A 23,821-nucleotide genomic window follows, 5' to 3' on the forward strand; every position below is an offset into this window, starting at 1 on the left:
AGAAGGCAATTTTAACTCAGTATTAAAACAAATCCTCCATTTGTTATATCAAAGGAACAGAGTGCCCTCTACTGGAAGTTAAAAGAGCAACATTAATTGTTTTTAAGGCCTAGCATTAAATAATTGCTTACACTAGACAAAGAGTTTTTAAATTTCTAACAAAGATAAACAAGAGAAACTAATGAATGTTTAAAATACTTAAAAATAAGACCAAGCCTCTCTCTCTAATGCACAAACACACAAACAAATGAACCTTAAATTTTCACATATAAGCAACATGTTGCAAATATCTCTCCTCTACTAAAAGGAAAGGTCATCATCAGTTATGCACAAACTTTGGGTGACTGTATTCAAATGCATGTCCTAAACTGGTATGAAAAGACTGGCAAACAAATATAAAGAGAGTTTACTAATAAAGTGAGCTACTATTTAATTAGGACAGGGAATCTGTACAAGAAGCCACAAGGAAGCTATTCGTTAAAATTTACAGCTACAGCCTAGATTTCAATTTCCACCTAAAACTGTATCAGACCCTGACAATGAGTCACAATCAGTAATAAATATTGCTGAATACTAAAATACTATATAAACATAAGGTGTTTAAGGATTCTTTGAACACATGCATATGACACATTAGTTATAAAACCTTTCAGAGTAAAATGGTAAAGTCACTGTGAAAACCAGCATGGCAGATTCTTGAAAAATTAAACAATTACCACATGATCCAGCAATTCCACTTCTGGGTATACAGCTAAAAGAATTAAAAGTAAGAACTAAAATAGGTATCTAATACTTCAGTGTTGATAGCAGCATTACTCATAATAGCTAAAAAGGTAGAAAAAACCAAGTGTCCACCAACATACAACAAGATAAACAAAATGTACAATAGTAAGCATTATTCTGCCTTAAAAAGGAAATTTTGATCACTGAAGAGTTATCAGTGATCAAATATGAATGAAATATGAAAGACACAAAAAGACAAAAAACTTGTATGACTCCACTTATAAGAGCAACCCAAAATAATCAACACCATGAAGACAGTTCCCTGTGGCAGGGAGGGGCAGCGTGAATGAGGAGTTACTGTACAATGGGCAGTTTCAGTTTAGGAAGATGGGAAAGTTCTGGAGGAGGACAGTGGTGCTGGTTACACAGCAACCTAAATGTAGTTCATACCACTGTACTGTTTTATCTGTTCAGTCAAAACATATTTTAACATACACATGTGAGATTTCAAGTGATTCCTTGTCTGAGTACATAAACTTAACCTTACCAGCTGCATTAAATTCTGAGCTCCCTGAAAAGAAGGTCTGTATTGCAATTCCATAACACCAAAGTTTTAAGCATAGTACCCTCACTTGCCATTCAATCCTTAACTATATGCATTTGATAATTTCAACCCTTATTCCAAGCTATATACAGAAATTCACTAAACAAATAACAAAACAATCTTACTCTAGTAAACTTTATCTAGCAATAATATACAGTTTTATTATTGCATTAAGAGCAAATGAGCCCTGGCTGGCGTAGTTCAGTGGATTGAGCACGGGCTGCGAACCAAAGTGTTGCAGGTTCGATTCCCAGGCAGGGCACATGCCTGGGTTGCAGGCCACGGCCCCCAGCAACCACACATTGATGTTTCTCTCTCTCTCTCTTTCTCCCTCCCTTCCCTCTCTAAAAATAAATAAATAAAACCTTAAAAAAAAAAAGTGGTAGCCATGTGTGATTTTAAAAGCCAATACTGTGCCCTGGCTGGCGTAGTTCAGTGGATTGAGTGTGGGATGCGACCCAAAGCATCGCAGGTTCGATGCCCAGTCAGAGCACGTGCCTGGGTTGCAGGCCACGGGCCCCAGCAATCGCACATTGATGTTTCTCTCTCTCTCTCTCTCCCCCTTCCCTCTCTACAAAAAAAACACCACTGTGAATTGCAAGCTGAAGAAATAAAGGGCTATACATTTCATACTTAAAATACAGCTCACGTGAGCATGCTACCTCATGTGCAGTATCCCGATAAGCATGGCGGCCAAACTTGAACTAAGTCTTCCCATGATACAACACCGACTTAACCGAGAAAGCAAATCAGTAGGTAGGCTGGGTAGAAAATATATCAGCTGGACCAAACACTGCTGAGACTCTGCTGGGAGAACCACCACAGTGCCTTCTTGTGGATCTAGGGGGAGAGACGGACACAGTAAATTTAACTACAAAAGGTATACAAAGCAGAGATTAAATTAATAAAGCAGACTGAGTGATGTTCACTGTGTGATGCTGAAATCCATTATATAAATTACATGAAAAAGTTTTTATCATAAAACATGCATGTATGGCTTAAGCTACTTTCTAAAATAAAATATTGAATATAACCATTATTTATTTAAAGATATATTTATTGGGTTGGCCAAAAAGTCATTTTTTTCCATAAAATAAAAGACATTTTTCATTTTTACCAAAAACTTAACTGATCTGGACATTTTAAGTATGTCAGCTATCTCCTGCTATTGGCTTCTAGGGGCAGAGACCAGGGATGCTGCTAAACATCTTCCAAAGCATAGGACAGCCCCACAGCTCAGAATTATTTGGCCAACATGTCAATAGTCCCAAGAAACTTTGCAAATCACTTTGACACATTCGATCAGTCACAGAACCCTCTCCATATACTGCACAAATCTTTTTTTGCATTTTTACCTTTTTTGAAATAATAAAGTATAATATGCTGAAAATGTTGTATATCTTCTTCCATCTTCAGAAAAATTCACCAATTTCGGTTTTTCTTTTAATTCACACTGATTTGACAGCTGTCACAATACAATCTAACAAAATTGTTTTGAATGAAGATGAAGATAACTAAGTGCTACTAGAGCCATCGTATGGAAAAAAGTAAATGAACTCTTTGGCCAACCCAATATTTAACACAGCAATAGTTTCATAACATCCAAGTTGTCTTGCTTGAAATAAGAACTTTCATGGGGGTAAAGGGATTGGACACAAAGCAAAATAGTAAAAAATAGACACTTCTGCTAAACAGTGACAATATCAACTTAAAGCATAAAACCTGTTTGTGTGTCTATGTACACTTACACACCTGCACACAGCACACACACACCTCTGCATATAAGCAAAGCTGAAAACATTTAAAAATATACCCACAAGAGGTGGAAACAAATCAAGTGTCCATTATTTAATGAATGGATAAATATAAGTGGTAGATCCATTAAATGAAATACTGCTTAGCAATAAAGAAATAAATACTGATATATGCTTCAACACGGATAAATCCTGAAAACACTGTAAGTGAAAGAGGCCAGACTCAAATGGCCCCATACTGCATAATTCAATTTGTAAAAAATCTCCAGAATAAGCAAATCCAGACACAGAAATAGATTAGTGGTTGCCAGCAGCTGGGAAAAGAATGGGGAGGATCTACCAATAGGTAGTTTCTTTTGGGGGTGACAAAAGTATTCTGGAATTAAGACAATGATAATGACTGCAAGACCTTAGGAATGTGCTTTAAAAAAATCACTGAATTGTACCTTGTAATACAGCAAATTTTATGGCATGTGAATTATATCTCAATAATAAATGTAAATTATATATATGTGTATAGCCCAGAAAACTTTTAATTGCTATTTCTGCTTAAAATATGAAATAGTTCCAGGGATGAGTCAGAAATATTAACATATGGAAGTCATGTAAGATAGCCATTATGATTAAATAAGTAATTTCCCACCAAGGCTTCAAAGGAATTTTTAAAAAATACCAGTTTTGAATTTGTGAAGAGCAAGTGGTTTAAAAGACAATTTAAGAATGCAAGAAGCACCTATCATTAATCTTCTAAAACTATTCTAACAAAGAATACTTATCACTGCAAATCAATTTACTATTTGATGGTGGATTTTGTTTTGGTAATTTTATCACAGCATAACTAATTTATAATAATTTAAAGGAAAGACAAAACCTACAAGGCTTCCCTTAGAAACTTCCTTTCCAAATCAGGATATAGCAATGATCACCTATACAGGTAAGCAAACTCTTACCATAGATTCGAAGAGCAGTAGCCTGTAAACTTTTTAGTAATTCTTTATTTGCTCGTGCTGCAGCCGTTTGGATGATATCAATAAGCTGTGTTGAGAGCTCAGGGTTTCGGGAGCCAAGATGAGCGAGTTGCAATGGTAAACCAGCCAGCCAACGGGATAACACTTTGCTACGATATCTAACAAAGGCCAAGAAGGAACCCAATAAAGTATAATTTGGAAGACAAGAAGCATAAATTTAAGCAAAAAAATTTTTCAATTTACATACACCATAAAGTGACAAATCATGTACCAATAACGCATGTATTCATTTAAACATGTGGGTGCCTATGAAATTGCCAGCATCGTTCATTTAGTTGTAGCATTTTCTAGGTTTTCCCCACCAAGTTTGGGGGGACTAAATTGTATTTTTATCTTAAAGGGCACAGACACCACTTAACTTTTTATGTACTATTTATCCTAATTAGCGTCATTACTGCACTATATTAACTTAATTGATGCATTCAACTAAGGTGCCCTAGAACTTGTATTATTTCAGTTCTTTGGTATACTTGCTAAAGCTCTAAGGTCTCTATACTTGTGTAGCAGCAATCGCTTTTGCTGTCTCCCAAGAACTTAAGTGATTTTAAGCGTGACATTTGTCATCAGACATGAGTGTAAAATCTCAGCTACCTGTTACCCATTAGTTGGATGACACCCACCAACTTATTTAACCTAAGCTTGTTTCCTTCTGTAAAATGAGAGTAACACTGTCTACTCTTCATAGTAGTACAATAAGAATTATTCAGAAAAATTATGAAAAGCATCCGGCTTACAATAAAGACTCAAATATATTCCAGCAACTCCCTACATATGCCAAGGTTATCCTCCAGCCAAACATTTCTTCCTGGCTGTCACAAATAAACCTCAAACTCACCCTGTCAAAAAATTAATTCCTTAGTAATACTCTTTGTGCTGTCTGTCCCACACAAGTGCCATCAAACTAAGCCAGAAACACATCTCTATTGCCCTCATTCTTACACCATATGCTGCAATATGTCAGTAAGCACTAGTGGTTCCATCTCCATTTTTATGGGAAGCAAAAGAAAAGGCTGAGGCTGCTGTAGTTTATTCCAACTATCCTTTAGCTCTAAGTGGACAAGTGGATATATGCACAAAGAGGCTTTTATCTGCTCAGTTATGTGCATAAAGATTACTGGTACTATTAGGTATGCTTCTTCATAAAATTTTATATCTTTTCTTAAATGTAACTGTTAGGTACGATAGACAGCAAACATGTCCCACCCACTGACTCAGGAGTCCTTGAAATTCTATGTAACTCTTCCATTATCTGGGAAAGGAAGCTTCTGAAACTGTGCTTTCATCCCAAGCCCTGAAAGGCCTGAAAAGGTCCACAGTGCCTAAAGGAAGAAGCCTATTAATACCTTTGGATATTCAAACCCCATACTGAAAAGCCAGCACCACTTTTACCTGTCAATCAATATGTAACTTCTTCACCTTTCCCCCATCCCACCAACTATACAAGTCCTCAGAACAAAGGATATCATCTGTCTTGCTCTCGTGCCCTCGCCACTCTTGCCACCCCTGGCCTTGCCTTTCTCCCCAACCTTGGCAAGGCCCACTCTCTTCCATCAGAACTTAACACCAGTGAACACTGTTTGAATGATAATAGACTCATTAATCTGTAATTCTTTACTGCACTGGCAAGAAGAACAGTTTCTGGGAGTTTCTCCCACAATATAACCATCAAGGACAAAAAAAGAGTGAACTTCTCCAGAGATTTAATCACCCTATCATCTTATTTTAAAAACCACAAAATAGTGAGAAAAAGAAAGGCAAAATAAATTGAAATTTTACCTGAATCTGCAAGACCTCAATTCTTCTTTTTGATAGATTTTACTGAAAAACTTCAGTAACATAGTCCGAACTGGAAGGATAAGGCCCCTCTGCTGATACAATGTATAAACTGCCTTGATGAGAGACTCCGTAGCCTCTAAAAACAGAGAAAAAAACAACTACATATGAATCAAAAATATTTCATCATCAGCCCCAAATTCCTCTAAAAACAGAGGTAGTTTTCTTTGTTCCATAACAAAGCAGATCTCAGCCACACTCTATCCTCAAAGTCCTACAGCACAGTCTAATTAATATAAAAGTAAAACCAACCAGAGATTACAGTATAAATTTTTCTAAGGGACAACAAAAACCAGGATATTAGAAGGGTGAGTAAGATGGAAACCAAACAGAAAAGCTTTGTTATTGAAAGAGAAAAATTAGCAAGTCACACTAAAAACTGACTTAATGTGACATAACTTCAAGCTAGAAGAAATGTAGGACTCATTCTATAAGGATGAAAGGAAAAAGCGAATTCTAGTCAAACTAGATCAGAAGAGGGAATTTCATCATTAGGCTCAATGGATAGATTTAAAATTTCCTTTTAATAGTAGCTACCCCTTTTTACACCGATTTTGTAATCTAGAAATCTTGTCAATCTGCTTCAGAAAGGGCCCTATCCATTGAGAAAGGGATACGCTGAGCCATAAACAACTTCAGTGTTCAAGTAGATAGTCCTTTATGATTATGCTAGCTACTTTTTATAGCTTGAAGGTAATTAACTTGACTACAGGGAAAGTTTAAAAGTTACCAATTAGAAGCTAGACCCTAAATAGTATATAAGAGCTCCTCTCTTAAATTAAAATAAAGCAGCATCACCTACCTCGGTTTGGTTGTATCTGCATTAACCTCCACGATACCCCAAGCAATCTGTTCAGCTGCTTACTATTTAGCCTAGAGCCATCTTCAAGGGTCTCTGTCACAAATTTTCTTATCCTTTCTATCCAATTGGAATCCTTCTGCAAAGTTGAGGCATTTGCCAGGGAGACCATGATATCAGACAGTGTTAAATTCAGTAAGAGATGGTCTACATTATTGGAGAGAATCGTGCAATGCTTGATGCTAAAAACAAAGACAAACATATCTATAAAATGTGGTATCTACCATACCTACTTCACTTAGAATACTTAAAACAATCTATCAATGAGTCAAAACCTGTTTCCTTCTAAAATAAATGGTCAAGAAGACAGGTATGAAGGCAAGGTTTAGGGCACTGTTTTGTAAATAAACCATTCATTATGGAATGAGGATTGTTAAGAAGTCATGAATTAGGCAGTATACTAAATTGATTACTCAAGTTGTTTACAAAAAGTAAAGGACCCTGTAACACTGTTTGGTAATCTTAAGAGGTATTTGGAGATAAGAAGACTTGAAAACCCCAACACGCGATGGGTCTTTTTTTTAAAGCAGATACTTATATTTGATGGAGGTCCCAGCAGACCTTGACTCTGCTTCTAACTAATCATGACTTTAACAGAGTCACTAATTTCTCCTGGCCCACAGTTCCCTTATGTGGAAATAAGGAGACTGGCGCAGATGAGCACTGTTCTGAAGTGACTTAATTTTATAATTCACATATAGAAATCAAGTTTTTCTTGCCAAATAAAACACATTTCCTTCAAAATTGTAAGACAGTTCAAAAACCCTCAAATAACAAAATACCTTAATAAAAACAAAATTTGCAACTTGGACTACAAATACTCATTTCAGACTATTCAGTAGAGCCTGTTTCATATTTTTAAAAAATTAAGATAATTAAAGTTTTAAAAATCTCAAACTAAACAATTTTAAAGGAAAATGTTAATTCTGCCTGTGAAACATGCACAAGAAAGGACACAGTATTCAGGAATCACAAATACATGGGAAAGAAAAGACATTTGGTGCTATCAGAGCTTCAAATGTAGGGCTAGGAGTGACAGATGAGCCTAGAAAAGTAAAATGGGACCAGATTTTTGAGGCTAAGGACACTAAAATTAATTCTGCAGGCACAGGAGTAAAAGGGTTGGAAGATTCTCTGAGATGGATGATTCTGTGGGAGGAAAGGGAAAAGCGAGAGTTGAAAGACTATAAACAGAGAATATGGCTACTGTAGCGATCCACGCAAAAGATGACACAGGCTAGACCAGGGTCAAATGCTGACATGGACTAGAAAAGGAGGGGACATTCGGGAAAAATAAAAATTAGCTGAATTTGAAGTTTGCTTAAATATGTACATGTATGTGAATTTTGAGATGGTGGAGAGTGGAGGAATTTAGGGTTATATATCTACACTACTGACTTCGTAAATGGAGATGATATGGCACAGAGAAGCAGAAATCCAGAAAATTCTACTTCTGATATGTTGAGCTTAACCTGTCCGTGGTATAAATCCAGACAGAGGTGGCTAACAAACAACTCCACGTACAAGTCTAACACTGGAGGGGGGAAGTCTGAGGTATTCGATAGAAATTACCCACATGACCACTCCTAGTGCAAACGCAGCTATGAAACCTTCCTGTGTCCACCTAAGGACTGGGAATTTTACCATTAAGAAATGAAGAGCAAAAAGGGAGAAAATACATGGATAGGACTCAGGTAGAAAATACACATTCTCCAAAATATTAGTTTTTGTTTAAAGACTCAAATGTTATCACTGACACAAATATTGTCAGCTGTTTTCCTGAAACTGATAGGCTCACTTTCTTCATTTTGGAGAAAATATCTGCCAATTACCCAAGTGTGAATAACCATAGTCTGTCTGTTATTCCTTCAAGTTAAAATCATGTCCATCACAGGAAAAAACTCACAAGTAGAATAGTCACTTTCTTGAAAGAAAACTTTCTTGATACAATACATCCTATAAATCTCTTCTTACCAAGTAACCTTTTATACTGTTCCAGGTGATCTTCCCTTCTAGCCTTAACAGACATTTCTGTTCAACTGAATTATATGGTGATACAGAGCTCGGGTTTCTTCTAGAGATCAAAGTGCAAACCGACTCCCTTTTGATTTCTGTTTCCTTAAGTACTCAGTTCTCTGGAGCTTACTCTGTTCTCAGATTCCCACAAAGAAATCTATTTATTAGTACATTTTTCTAAAATGTAACCATTCATATCTGTCTGAACTATCATTTACCCCCTATGTTTAATATAGCTCACTTTTTAAAAGCCAAATATTTATAAAAGAAATTTTCTAACACTATCATGGACAAAAAAGCAGCCTTTTCTAATACACTTTGCAATACATTCCCAACCACTCAACTACTACTTAATCTCAATTTGCTAAATCAAAGCTCTCCACTCACTCTGAAAAAAATAAACTAATTTTCCTGCTTACTAGAAAGTTTTCCCAATTCGTAAACCTTTCTACTCAGCAGTGAACTTCTGATTTGCAGGTAAAAGGCAAGATGTAGCCATATCTGTTCCCTGTACATAATTACCTCATTAGAATAATCAGCACATAAATTAATAAATTATGAGTGCAAAAATGAAGTTTTCATAGAGGCCATTCAACTACACTGAATTTTTTAAATGTCATTATTTGCAATAATGCCAAAATTATGTCCTTTGTTACACAAAGGAGTTGAAAGCAGGTACTTGAACAGATATTTGGAGACCAATGTTCATACAGCTTTATTCACAATAGCCCAAAAGCAGAAAGTACCTAAATGTCCACTAACAGACAAATGAATAAACAAAACAAGGTATATACATACAGTGGAATTTTACTTAGCCTTAAAAGGAAATCAAAATATAGAAGCAACCAAGAGGTCCTTCAGTAAGTGAATAAACAGCAATACACCCAAACAATGAAATACTTAGCAATAAAAAGAAATGGGCTGACAAACCATGAAAAAATTAGGTGGGATGGAAGGATGAACAGGCAGAGCACAGAGCATTTTCAGGACAGTGTAGCTATCCTGCATGATACTATCATGGTGGATACATGTCATTACATATGTCAAAACTCAACAGAATACAGGAGACTCACAGCCAAAATGGAGGTGTAAGGTAGATACACTTTGCCTCCTCCCACAACCAAAAGTACAAATTTAAAAACAAAACAAAACCCAAAACTGCCAGAAAATCAAACTGTGTGGAAGTTCAATGAAGGAGTTAAAGAAACATCATCCAGGTCGGCAGGAGGCAGCAAGACAGGCAACCGGGGTGGAGGGGACACACAGCAAGGTAGCAGCTGGCAGACCCAGCTGTCCCACATCTATGTGTGGATAAACCTAGAGGAACAACTGGGGAGCAAGACAGACTATGAAACCCAGGGTTCCAGCACACAAAAAAGAAAGCCTCCAAACCTCTGGCTGGAAAAACCAGTGGGAATTGCAGCAGCAGGAAAAACTCCCAGCCTCACAGGTGAGTTCACTGGTGAAACCCATGGGGTCCCTGAATGTACTCAAAACCACCCTCCCGGGAATTGCTGATTCCTTCTGGTGCTCCAGAAGGGCCCAATTTGCTTGTGGGTAGCAGAGGAAGTGATTGAAAGCCAGATGAGAACTGAGCAAGCAGCACTGTTCCCTCTCCGACCCCTCCTCCACATACAGCACCACAACGCAGTGGCGTAGGTTATCCCATCCTGGCGAATACCTAAGGCTCTGCCCCTTACAATGTAACAGGTGCTCCAGGACAAAGAAATATGGCCCAACTGAAAGAACAGATGAAAACTCCAAAAACAGAACTACGCAATAAAGATATAGCCAACCTATCAGATGCCCAGTTCAAAACACTGGTAAGCAGGATGCTCACAGAAATTGTTGAGTATAATTGCAAAATAAAGAAAAAAGTGAAGGAAAAATAAAGAAAAAAGTAATCAAAAAATAAAGAGAAAAGTGAAAAAAAGGGTGAAGGGAAGGAAACCAGGACTTAAATCTGTCTGGAGCAGAAGGAAGAAATAAACATCCAACCACAGCAGAATAAAGAAACAAGAATTCAAAAAAAGGAGGAGAGGCCCAGGAACCTCCAGGACAACTTTAAACGTTCCAACATCCGAATCATAGGGGTGCCAGGAGAAGAGGAAGAGCAAGAAATTGAAAACTTATTTGAAAACATAATGGAGAACTTCCCCAATCTGGCAAAGGAAATAGACTTCCATGAAGCTCAGAGTCCCAAAGACGTTGGACCCAAGGAAGCACACACTACAGCACATCATTACATTATCCAAGATGAAAGATAAGGAAAGAATCTTAAAAGCGGCAAGAGAAAAAGAGACCATTACCTACAAAGGAGTTCCCATAAGACTATCAGCTGATTTCTCAAAAGAAACCGTGCAGGCAAGAAGGGGCTGAAAAGAAGTTTTCCAAGTCATGAAGGGCAAGGACCTACATCCAAAATGACTCTATGCAGCAGAGCTATCGTTTAGAATGGAAGGGCAGATAAAGTGCTTCCCAGATAAGGTCAAATTAAAGGAGTCCATCATCACCAAGCCCTTATTATATGAAATATTAATGGGACTTATCTAAGAAAAAGATGACCAAAAATATGAACAGTAAAATGACAACAAACTCACAACTATCAATAACTGAACCTAAAAAGAAAAACAAACCGAACACCTAAGCAAACAACTGGAACAGGAACAGAATCACAGAAATGGAGATCACATGAAGGGTTATTAGCGGGGAGGGGGAGGGGGAACATGGGCGAAAAGGTACAGGGATTAAAAAGCACAAACAGTAGGTACAAAATAGACAGGGCGAAGTTAGAATAGTATGGGAAATGGAGAAACCAAAGAACTTATATGTTTGGCCCATGGACGTGACCTAAGGGCATATAGGGGGAATGCTGGTGGGAGGGGACAGTATAGGGCAGAGGGGAATAAAGGGGAGAAAAAAATGGGACAACTGTAACAGCATAATCAATAAAATATACTTAAAAAATAAAACCCTCACAGAATGTACACCAAGAGTGAACCCTAACGTATGGACTCCGGGCAATAAAGATGTGTCCATGTAACAATCGTACAACTCCAGTGCCCTGGGGTGGTATGCTGACAGCGAGGAAGGCTTGTACATTTGTGGGAGCAGGAGTATGTGGGAACTCTGCTCAATCTGACTGAACATAAAACTGCTCTAAGAAAGTAATGTCTTAAAAAAAAAGGAACACCTTTGCTAAAAATTCCACAATGTCACCACCTCGGCCTCTTCATTAACTCCTTTTTCATCCTTTGTATCTTAGCAAAAACCACTTCATCAAGGCAGCCTTCCGCTAGGACTCTACTCCCCTCATGAAGGTTAGGACCAGATCCTTATTATATAATCTTGTATTAACCTAAACCCTTCTTTCATTAACTTGACCACAGGTAGTCACTGATTAAAGAATCACAGAAATAAACATCTCCATCATTAGACTGTATCCTATCTCCTTTACCACTAAATCCTTAGCGTATAGTATATATGTACCATAGTAAGTGCTTTGTACATATTAAGTGTCCAATAAATTTGTTGATAACAGTACACTCATATACTCTTAGGTAATTTACTTATGTTTAATGATCTACTAAATTCCAAACATCTTAAGCATGATTTAATTTTATTTTGATGAAAATTATATATGAAATCTCTTAACAAAAAACAAAAACAAAACCCACATACAATTTTGTCAAAGAGTTTAAGATTTTCTGAAACTTATCCATGGACTGGGTTAAAAACTCTTGCTCTAGTCCTGGCTGGCTGGGGGGCTCAGCTGGTTGGAGCATCACCCCATATACTACAAGGCTGCAGGTTCGATCCCCAGTCAGGGCACATACCTAGGCTGCAGGTTCAGTCCCAGGTTGGGGGGCATACTAGAGGCAACCAGTGTTTCTCTCTCTCTCCCCCTTCCTCTCTCTCTCTAAATACAATAAATATATCCTAGGGTGATGACTTAAAAAACAACAACAGCCCTTCCTGGTATGGTTCAGTGGACTGAGTGCCAGCCTGTGAACCAAAGGGTCGTCTGTCACCTGTTTGATTCCCAGTATGGCACATACCTGGGTTTCAAGCCAGGTCCCCAGTTGGAGAAGCACAAGAGGCAACCACACACTGATGTTTCTTTCTCCCACCCTTCCCCTTTCTCCAAAAATAAATAAATAAAATCTAAAAAAAATTAAAAAACAAAAACAGGCAACCTTTACTCTAGTAAGAAAACTACAAGGGGAGGCTAACATCTTGCTTAAGAAATTACCTCCCTATTTAACTCCATAGCCCCTCCAGACACTCCCTAAATCAGTGATTTTCAATCAGTGTGCTACAAGAATTTTTAAAATGTGTAATACTTGACTATTTAATGAGGCACACTGACCTCTTTTCCCTTAAATTGTCAAGTAAAAATATGACAACAGCCAACACAATGGCCATCTGGTATGAATGAATCAAAATTATACCTTTTCTGGTTTTTTTTGTCAGATCAGCAAAAAATATATTTTTGGGTATATTGCAGAATTTTAGGAATTAATTTACATGTGCCATGAAATAAAAAAGGTTGAACATTGCTGCCCTAAATCAATCTTCTAAAACACAGTTTTGATCCAACCAAAAGTCTTCAATGCTAAATGGATCAACTCTAAAAGATAAATGAACTACAGAGATAAGGAATGACCTTCAGGATCAAGGCTGGTTAAAAGCAGCAAACAGATCTGACCTAGATATGTCCCATGTTCTCCCTTACCTAATCCTGTAGCTTTCTTGTATGCTATCTCCTCCAGGTAGTACAGTCTCTCACCATTTCTGCCTATTAAAATCATATTCATGCCTATATACGTACTCTTCAATATAACTATAGTTTCAATGACAGTTATGTTAGTTACGTATGTAAATTCACTTTTCCTCCTGCTAGTTTTTGAGCTACTATTTCTCAACTCCAAAACCACCCTTCTACAATCCACTTTGTGATCCTGGGGCTGGGACTCTGTCAGCCACATTTTTTCCTTTACAGCTGGCTTCTTGTTAGGCTCCACCAATAAAGGGGTACTAGAAAAGACTGAAAGCTATGGAGGAAGAAGGGACCTCTCTCTTCCGTTTGCTTTCTAATCCTGTTTTTGAGTCCTTTTGCTGCCAGTGCAACCCAATAACCCAGCTGCAGCGCATGCTGGTAACCACAGCTGATTCTAGTTGGCAGTTTTTCTGACACACAACCAGCATCGTCATGCCCCTAAGAAATACCAGCCCCAGGCAGACAGAACCTTCTTTGTAGCTGTGGGGTTCTAGACCCCAACCCCACAGGGCTCCTCTTCTGGGATCTCAAAAATATTAGCACTAGCTGAGCCCCAGCCTCTTCCCAGCGTTCTGAGTTTGGGCTCCACATAGCTTTTCCTCCAAGCTCTTTCACCTCTTCTCTGTTCTCCCTGTCCTAGAGAAGATAGCCGCTTCCTGTAATTGCTACCTCCACAATACCGTACTCTTCCCTTTTGTCTTTTCAGTTCAATACCTAGTCAGCAACTTTTATATTAAGTTCTCTCAAAATCACTGATGTGTTTTCTGTCTCCTTAATACACATGGACACACTCTTTGACCAATTTTATGACTTGACTAATTTTAGCAATTTAATGAAATCACTTAGGAGAACAAGGACCATACCTTAAAGACATCTGATTATCTCTATTATGAAACTTTGTTTATAGTAAACAACTGAAACAAATATTTGGTGAATGAATGAAAAGCTAATCCGCCTGCAGTGGGCTTATCACTTCAGAGCATATCCTTTGAACCTTGCTCACAGAGCCTCAGATTCTTCACGTAGCTTCTTCCTTTGGTAAATTTAAGAAGTTTTTGACAGACTTTAAGATCCCTTCAGTGTTTGCTCATTTGAGGAAACTGCACTTTAAATGTTCTAGCTTGTACCTGCTTGTCAAATTTTATTCATTTGTTTATACAGTTATCTGCTGTCACTTAAGGTAAACATTTTAAATATGAGGCTTGCTTTTTTGAGGCTTGCTTTTTTTAAACTCCATCTTCTAACCTATAACCCTTTCTTTATTTTAGAAAACTTATTTTTCTCCATTTATCAGTCTTCCTTCAGGCTACTGCTAACATACTAATACTAATATAGTTTCATCACCAGTTTCCTCATGTATAAATGAGAGCAGAACTACATGTCTGTAAGATACTTTCTTGCTTTGAAATAATTGCATAGTGCCTCTCCCAAATAAACCTCCCACGTCAACAAATTTTATTAAATTCGTATGTATATCATTGGATACTTTACAGTCAGTTAGCACAAAACATTCACTTAGATTTTAAAAAATAAAAGTAAAAAAACCTTGACGTCCCAAGGCTTAAAGTGCCTTGTTCAAGAGCAGCCAAACTTCTGCTATTTTTATTTCACAAAATCTAGATCTAAACACCTCACAATGTAGAAAGTTCCAGTTTAAGGCTAATTATTTTTTGATAATTTCAGGTTAAACAACTTTTCAAGTCTGTACAGTGACAAAGAATCACAATACCTTTTATTTGTCTCTTTTCTTCTGTGCTTGGTTATTTCTTTTAAGGCATATGGAAAATGACTCATAAAATGGTGTTTGAAATCAGTAAGATAATTCTTTCGAAGCCACGACTCCTATTAAAATAAATAAAGATTAGAGAACCTACTAAAAACAATAATTTAAAATAACCAATAAAACTTTAAGTAGAAATCTGACAACTTGTCGATATTCAACTATAAATTTGTCCATGTAATAAACCTTCTGCTCATGATACAATATGTAAATAAACTTAAAAATCAGAATAAACTGTTAGGGCATGCAATTTCCCCCCCACAGACCTTTTTGCCACTCAATTATTTAAACTTGCATTTTATCTACTGTTTAAGAGGAGAAAAAGGAAGAGAGTAACCCTAAACTTGAACCATTAATGCAACATTTACAAAATATATAAGTCTGCTACCTGGTATTCTATTATACTATAATATTATTATTCCCATTATTTACAACACTATAAATTTATGATTTCCAATTGAAGGTATTCAACACTTTCCTAGAGCAATGTACTTCTTTAAAATTCCTCAAATTTTCTAAAATTCTTGAGCAGTATTTGTGAACGTATCATTCTCTCCTACTTGAAACACCATCTAATTCCAGATTACAACACTCTTATTTCCTCCTCTCCAGAAGACCAACCATTCCATTTTGTCAGAGACTGAGGAGTTTCTTGGGATGTGGGACTTAACGTGCTAAAACAGCTGGTGACCACACAGCTCCTTAGTATCCTTTATGGATTCTTCTTTTCTTCCTAGCCTATAAATGTAGACCCAGCATATCCTCTTAAACTTCTAACAGGCATCTTAAAGTTAACGTGAATAAGCTGAACTTTCCCCCGCAGCAGCCACACTGCCACTTGGACCGTAACACAGGCATCATCCTTTCTCCTCTTTCCTTCACTATGCACACCAGCAATTCTGCTGGCTTTACCAGATTCCAGATGCTTCTCATCACTTCAACCACTACCTATCATTCTACTCCAAGCCACTTTATATTACATTGGCCTCCTAACTGCTCTCCCTGCTTTTCCTCTTGTTCCACAAAAGTCAATTCTCTACTAAGCAGCCACAGTGCTCTTATAAAACACAAATCGCTCTTCAAAAATAATACAGAAAGGGAAGAGGTGTGTAGGTAGAGTAGGACTGATCATCTGTGGGACAGGTGGTATGAGTTTGGGCTCACAATTTTGCTGGAGCTAGATGCTGAGCACGTGCATTCATCAGTGCTCTATTTGTAAATTTAACAAATTAAAGTCAAACAAACATAATTCAGATCATGCCACTCTTCTGCTCAAAACTCTCCAATGTCTCTTCACCTCACTCAGGTTAAAATCCAAACTCCTCACCATGAGCCACAGGGTGCCACATGATCTGGCCTGTCGAGAGCCGACCAACAACTGACCCTTGACACAGTCAGGTCGGATGAGAAGCATCTGCACAGCAGAGGCGACTGTGGCTGGACCTCCTGTCTATCTCTTCCTGTATGCCTGTCCCTGCTAGCAATAGGTGGTGGGATTTTTAGATACCTGTGCATTATAACAAAAAATCTGCATGATGCCTCTGATTCTGCGCAAAATGATTTGCTGACCACAGAACAGAAATCCCTAACAACCCTAATGCTGCCTACATCCCCCACCTAGGAAGTTAAGGACAAAATTAAACTATGGGTAGACCAGCTGCCAGAACGCTGGAGGAAGCTGTTGCTAGGAATGCTCCTTAAGCAGTCACCACTTAAAAGCTCAAGATTTATTAGAGCCACTACCCCTCCCACACCCTGGACAGGGGTGTTTATTACCCACCTAGTACAGGTGGGAAGCAAGGAGTTCTAGTTGAATATAACAATCTCAATACATGGAAACGAATACAAAACATGCCCCCCCCCCTCAAGATGTATAAATCAAAAGACCTAGGCAGGAAACCAGTTACCTAACCTAGACAAATCTAACCTCAACAGACAATAGCTAATTTCTATATAACCTATAAATCACCCCTTGCACCCTTTTAATTTAGACCAATCCCTAGAATCTTAATAGACACCTAGTTACTAATTGGCACCTGAAAGTTTGTGCCTGTATAGCTTCGTTGGCTATCTGATTGATAACCCTCTTGGTCAAAACAACCTTTGTTTAACATGGTTGATCTGTGGGACCTCCTGTACTTTTCGGTTATTTCTTTGTTTAACATGATTGCTCTGTAAAACCTTCTGTACTTTTTGAAGTTATTTCTATGGTAACCGTTTCTGTTTTAATAATCACACTATGCATTGAATGTTGTATAATCTCCCCTATAAAAATAAAGACTGATTCTTCTCGGTGAGTCAGTCAGGCCTAGAGAGCCTAGCTGCCCTCCAGCACCCCACCTGGTGACACACTTCATTCACTCCACCTGAGCTGTTCCTCCTTCGGGGACCCTGAGACCCGCCAAGGCTGGGCCCTGGCACTGGCCACTGTCATTTTTTCTCCCTCATCTTCTACCATTCTCCCAGTACCTCACAGGCACAGCCCTTCCTGCCATTCCTCAAATGTCAAACTTGTTCTCGCTTCAGGGCCTTTGCACTTGCTGTTCTGTATGCTTAGAAGGTTCTTCCCACAGGTCTTCACAAGACTGCTCCTTTACTTCATTCAATGGTATTCAAATGTCATGACAGCATTTCCTGATTCCCTACTTTAAATAGCTCCCCCTCACTCTATCCCAGCACAAATGCTCTGCCTTGCTTTCCTTTCATCTTTCTTCCTAGTACTGGCATTACATACTGTTTACCACCTATCAGCCCCACCAGAAGGTTAAGTACTGTGAAGGCAACGACCTTGTCAGTCACATTTATCTCTGTACTCCCAGAGCCTACACTAGCACCTAGTACAATGTAGTCAGAGCTGTGCTGTTCACCAAACCTTTCTGCAATAATGGAATTATTCAATATCTGTGTTGTCTAATACAGTAGCCACTAGCTACAAGTAACTACAAGAACACTTGAAACATGGCTAGTATGACTAAGGACTTGAATTTTAATTCATTCAAACAGCCACATTTACAGATACTCAAGAAATCTTTGATAAATAATTGCACCTGGCCATTCTAACAAATTCTAATCTGCGTGAGAAACAGACAACAGCAATGAGACGTGGAGACAAAAAGTAGCATTAAAATACAAAGCTAAGAAACAACAAAATTTCTACAGCGTGTAATTGTAATACTGACCCTTAACTTATTATTACAGGACCCCCAAAACCCAAGTAAATTTCAAAGTTAATGTTAAATTGTATTTCATCTTTAAAACAAGCTGTACTTTATGGATACACACTGTGTATCTGAAATAAGCAACCTCCGTAGGAGCTGAGTACTTAGCCACTGCAAATAAGACATAATGTACCTTGAGATTTCTTTTCAAAGCGAAGATCAAATATTGCAAATTTCTAAAAAGGTTTAAAAAAAATTTCCTGGATAAAAATGAAACTTCTCAACTGTGCAGCAAACACTAACAAACTAAATGCATTTAGCAAAACCTAAAAGGAGTCAGTGATTCTAAAATTGCACCTTGAATTAGGATTCAAATTTATCAACAAAAAACCTTTACATATTCTGAGAAAACCCTTTACATACTCTGTGTATTTACATACACAATTCAGCCTGTGGTACATGACACTTTAGTTCAAGGCCAGGAATGCCATTCATTCTTCCTAAAGTTTGAGCTATTACAAGTCACCCAATATCGCTACTACTAAGCTGTAACTTAAGGTAAATGAGAGGGGAACTAACAGTAGGAATGGTAACAAAAAATAAACTAAAATGCATTTTAATGCCACCTTGTACAAGTAACATACATATTTATCCTGTTTCTAAGATAAGAGATCTAGTTATTAACCATTCAACATAATAATTTGCAAAGGTAAATTAGAGAGTTCTACCAGTGGCTGCTTTTAAATATCATTCCTATTTAAATTAACCCCCTCTCACTTTATTTCAACTTTATACATACATAGTCTCCAACAATCCATGCAAAATAGGCTTCTGAACTTAGTATCCTAGTTAATGAACTGCTAATAAACAGTCATGTTATAATAATAGTACAGGATAGTCAAAAGCATACTTTAAATATCCGTAAAATTAAAGTACTGTTTAGATCTGGTCAGTGTTATCTGAAAAACTTGCACAATTAATGAATTTGCATTTGGTCCTACCATTCTATCCAATTATAGATACTATTTATTACTCAAGCAATAACACAAACTCATCAGTACCCATTGAAACCAAACACCAAAATGCTTGCATTTTTGATTTCTCAGCTTTTTAAAAATGAAGGAAAGACTAGGTCCATGTTGAATATCATAACTTTTCATTTTATCTTAGCCTTTCAGATGAAAATAGATCCATTCCAGACTGCAAATCATATATACTTTCTACAAAGCTGTTTGCATTATTACTGTCACTAGCCTATATCAGATATTAACTGGCATAAAGGAGAGCAAGGTAAAATCATACACTATACCCCTAATCATGATTTATTACTATTTCTTGCCAATGTATGCAAGGAATTATATGACAAGCTTCAAACTATAAAGGAAATGCCATCCTTTTTGAAAAAGCAATTCTTCAAATATCCCTACAGATGATGGGTAAATGCTTAACAGCAAAAAGAGCAAGCTCCCAAACACACCCCATAGTACGATTACATAATGTTTATCAAGATTATCAAATACTATCTTAAATTCATCCTTAGTCTTATTTTATGTGGCATACTAACTCATTGTAAGCTACAGCTTGAATAAAAAGAATTAAACAATACCAAGTAACTGCCTTGTAAGTTTTGTTCGTAAGCAGGCAACTTGTCCAAAGTCCTTGCAGTAATTCTATAGACCGGATGGTTCAAGCTTTAAAGTATTGTTTCTGCAGCTGCCTTTTTTTAAAGTGTGCTGCTACATTAATTTATCACCAATTAATCTTAGAGCTTGTTCTTCTTTACTTGCACCATGCACAACATGTTGTATTCACTGTAAGAACACTTTTAAAAAGCTACCAACATTCAATTCTCCCCCAAACAGTTTTAACTTTTACTTATCAAGAAACATGTCTTCACAATTAGCTTTTTAGGAAGAAACTCCTATCTGACCTGGAATTCACTTAACTTCATTCATAGTATATTTACAACTATAGCTTACTACAGTAAAGGTACCTTTTAGAAATATTTTCTGACCTTACATTCTTTATCACGATAAAAGAGCATACACTCAGCAAGTCTGCGTGTAGCTTCTTCTCTAAAATGTAGTAGTTTAAGAACAACTCAGGGGTGGTCATGAGATCTTCAGTTTAGTCCATTTCTACTAAACTTGGCAATGTAGCACAAACTGGAAAAGACTACTTAATAAGCAACTTTTTTTAATCCCAGAAGAGGCCTGCAGATACTAGAACGTTCCTACATAATCTGCCACAAAACAGTAAATTATAACCCTACTATAAATTACAGCTAATGAAAATAAGCACATTAAGCTATGCATTTCACTTTTAAAAATTTTAATATTCAGATAATAATCTCACATAATTATTTCAATTTGTAGTTGGGGGCAAAAATAAGAAACTAGCTTACAGTTAAACCCTGGGAATTTTTTGGAAAATACATAACCAATTAACAGTAATATGCTGATATCTAATCTGCCCATTAATGGTAAAAGGCATTACTTAGAAAACAAACAACTCATTAGTTCTCACCAATTTCTGGTTTTCATCATGCTGTTTAGAGAGTTTCCACAGAAGGGAAATAATATTAAGAACTTGCTGCATAACCTGCAGTGGTTCTCGTTCTACACCATTTCCAGCAGAAGTAGCTAGTTGTGGAGGTACAGCTTCAATCCAGCACTCGATTAGCAGTGGAATTATTATCTCAATAAATCCTTTTAAGCTTTCAGCAGATGTCAAGCCTTCATCCGCACTGCCTAGTCCTCCAGTCAGGTACCTAATGAAGGGTAAGAATGAAAAAAATTAATGATTAAAAAATAGTATTCCTTGCTTAATATAAATCTTAAACATAAAATACCATTAAAAGGAAGAACCATAAATTGATAATTACATTGATCAAAACTAATTAAGAAAAATAAAATTCTAAGAAGACAAAGCCAAGAGGCTATCAAGTTTTACCTCTCATTAGGCTTCCAAATAATAACATACTTTCAAATGACTCCTCCCATCGACAAATAAAACCAAATCATGAGTAACTACATGAAAACTATGAAAGACAACTGTATGTCTTCCCACCATTAGCCATCAATGGTCAGCAGTTATAATTCAATATAGGAAAACTGAGTGTGGACATAACTGAAATCCTTCTTACCGTAGCCTGAACTGTGAACTGACATTGGGCTGTGAACCCCCATTTTCATAAACCTGGATGTGTTGCTGGTCGTTGGCATGTTCCTTCCAGTTGATAAAAATGGAGTTGCTAGTGGCATGGGGATTTTCTTTTTGTTCCTGAAGTCCTTCACTTTCTCTCAACCTACTGGATCCATCTGCCAAGGCCTGAAGGAATTTACTGAGTCTCACTAAGACTTTCAGCCTCCACTGCTGAGAAGTGAGTCTCCGATTAGGGTTTACAGAAAGTATCCAGGACTGGGATCTGTCTCTATTTACCAATCCTTTGGACAGCTGCTGATGAGAAATAAGTTCTACAAAATTCTTAAGCAATATACTGCTACGGCCAGTAATCAGAGCTGGGTACTCTTCCAGCAGAATGTCCAAAACTTTTAAAGAGTCCTCCTGAATTCCTTCAGTAATGTGAGTCATGGCACTAGAGAGATGGGCACTTACCAAAGGAAAAAATGGAGAAATTTGTTCAGCTCGTATTTTGGGGGCCAGGAATTGAAGAAGTTGAACTGCTGCTAATCGTACATTAGCATCTTTATCTGTAAACACAGCAGTCACTTCACTTAATATGTTTGAAAGGTGTGCATCAATTATAAATGGGTACTGAGACAAAAGGTCTTTAAGTCCAAGAAGAGCACTTTGTTTAACCCCAGCATTGTAGTGATGCATCTGTGATAGCAAATCCTATAAATAAAAATAAAAACACAGGTTTTAGTTATATATATATACACACATAAGTATATAGACACTATATAATTTTCAAACATGCTAACTAAAACCAATAAACTGATACTTCTTGGGAAAACTGCTTCAATAAGTACTTCTAAATGTCACTTAGCTTTGATTAAGATTAGAAACAGAGTTCTATCTTTAAAATAGTTTTAGCTTAATAAAAATACTACATAATTTTCAGTTAGAATTTTCTTTTTGAAAATAAAACTTGGGGTGGTGAACACACAATACAGTACACAGATGATATGTTGTAGAAGTGTGCACCTGAAACCTGTAGAATTTTGTTAACCAATATCACCCCAATAAATTCAACAAAAAGGAAAAAAATAACATGTATGTAGGCTTAGGCACACTACCATTTAAAATGATAGCAATCACCACCACCACTATTTAAATACCTATTACGTACTACACATGTGCTGGGTGCATTTATATACTCTTAATTTAACAAGACCTTTCTGTCTATTTTAAATGGTTTTTCCAGGTATATATTTATTTTATTCAGAGTACAACATTTGTCAATTTTCTCTGTGGAATAACTTATATAATCTGTGGGAAAAAATCATAATTTTGAATACCTTTCTGATATTATTTAACCTTTGGGGCTTAAAAGCAAAACTAGAAAATGTGTATCCTCACAAAAACTTGTTCACAAATATTCCTAATAGCATTACTCATAACAAAGAGTGGGAACAATCAAATGTCCATTAACCGTTAAGTAATAAAATGTGACATAACCATGCACTGGAATACTATTCAACAACACAAAGGAACTAAGAACTGCTCTGACACAAGCTCTAACATGGATGAACCTCAAAAACATGCTAAGTGAAAGTCAAGTAACAAAAGACTTGGTGTTATATGTTTCCAATTTCTATGAAATGTCCAGAAGGAGGAAATCTATGTAAATACAAAGTAGATTAATGGCTGCCTAGAGCTAGGGGGAAGGAACGGGAGAGACTTCTAATGCATATAGCATTTCTTTCTGAAGTGATAAAAATTGTTCTAAAATTAAATTATGGTGATGGTATAACTATAAATATTTTTAAAACCACTGAATTGTATACTTTAAAGGTGTGAATCTTATTATGTGTAAATTACATTTTAATAAAGCTGTACAATTTTTAAGCAGAACTACTGTTCAAACTCCAGTTACTGTAACATCACACATTTACCATGAACCTATAAGCATGTGCTAAAAGAATTCAAAAACAAGCAAGACAGGATCTTATCTCAATGTGCTTTGAAAACAGAAACATCAAGAAACATTTGACACATCGAACACATCAAAAAGTTAAACACAAGATATTTCTAGACAATATATTAAATCATCAACTAAGCATACAAGGGAGAAATCACTACAGATTTAGCTGAACAAGG

The 23,821-nt window shown here is 36.9% G+C and overlaps 1 protein-coding gene across 2 annotated transcripts in view; it reads right to left on the minus strand.

Annotated features, from left to right (window-relative positions):
- Positions 1-23,821, minus strand: part of TEX10 (testis expressed 10) — a 42,770-nt gene that overhangs the window by 14,853 nt on the left and 4,096 nt on the right. For both annotated transcript variants that reach the window (XM_045840102.1, XM_045840103.1), the window contains exons 3-9: positions 21,681-22,393; positions 21,062-21,305; positions 15,327-15,439; positions 6,745-6,983; positions 5,886-6,021; positions 4,032-4,207; positions 1,990-2,167 (exon numbers count right to left, since the gene is read on the minus strand). In XM_045840102.1, coding sequence (XP_045696058.1) covers positions 1,990-2,167; positions 4,032-4,207; positions 5,886-6,021; positions 6,745-6,983; positions 15,327-15,439; positions 21,062-21,305; positions 21,681-22,393 — 1,799 coding nt within the window. The remainder of the gene's footprint in view (positions 1-1,989; positions 2,168-4,031; positions 4,208-5,885; positions 6,022-6,744; positions 6,984-15,326; positions 15,440-21,061; positions 21,306-21,680; positions 22,394-23,821) is intronic.

This window comes from Phyllostomus hastatus, unplaced genomic scaffold, assembly GCF_019186645.2.
Source record: "Phyllostomus hastatus isolate PE091 unplaced genomic scaffold, TTU_PhHast_1.1 phas_contig_34, whole genome shotgun sequence".
NCBI lineage: Eukaryota > Metazoa > Chordata > Mammalia > Chiroptera > Phyllostomidae > Phyllostomus > Phyllostomus hastatus.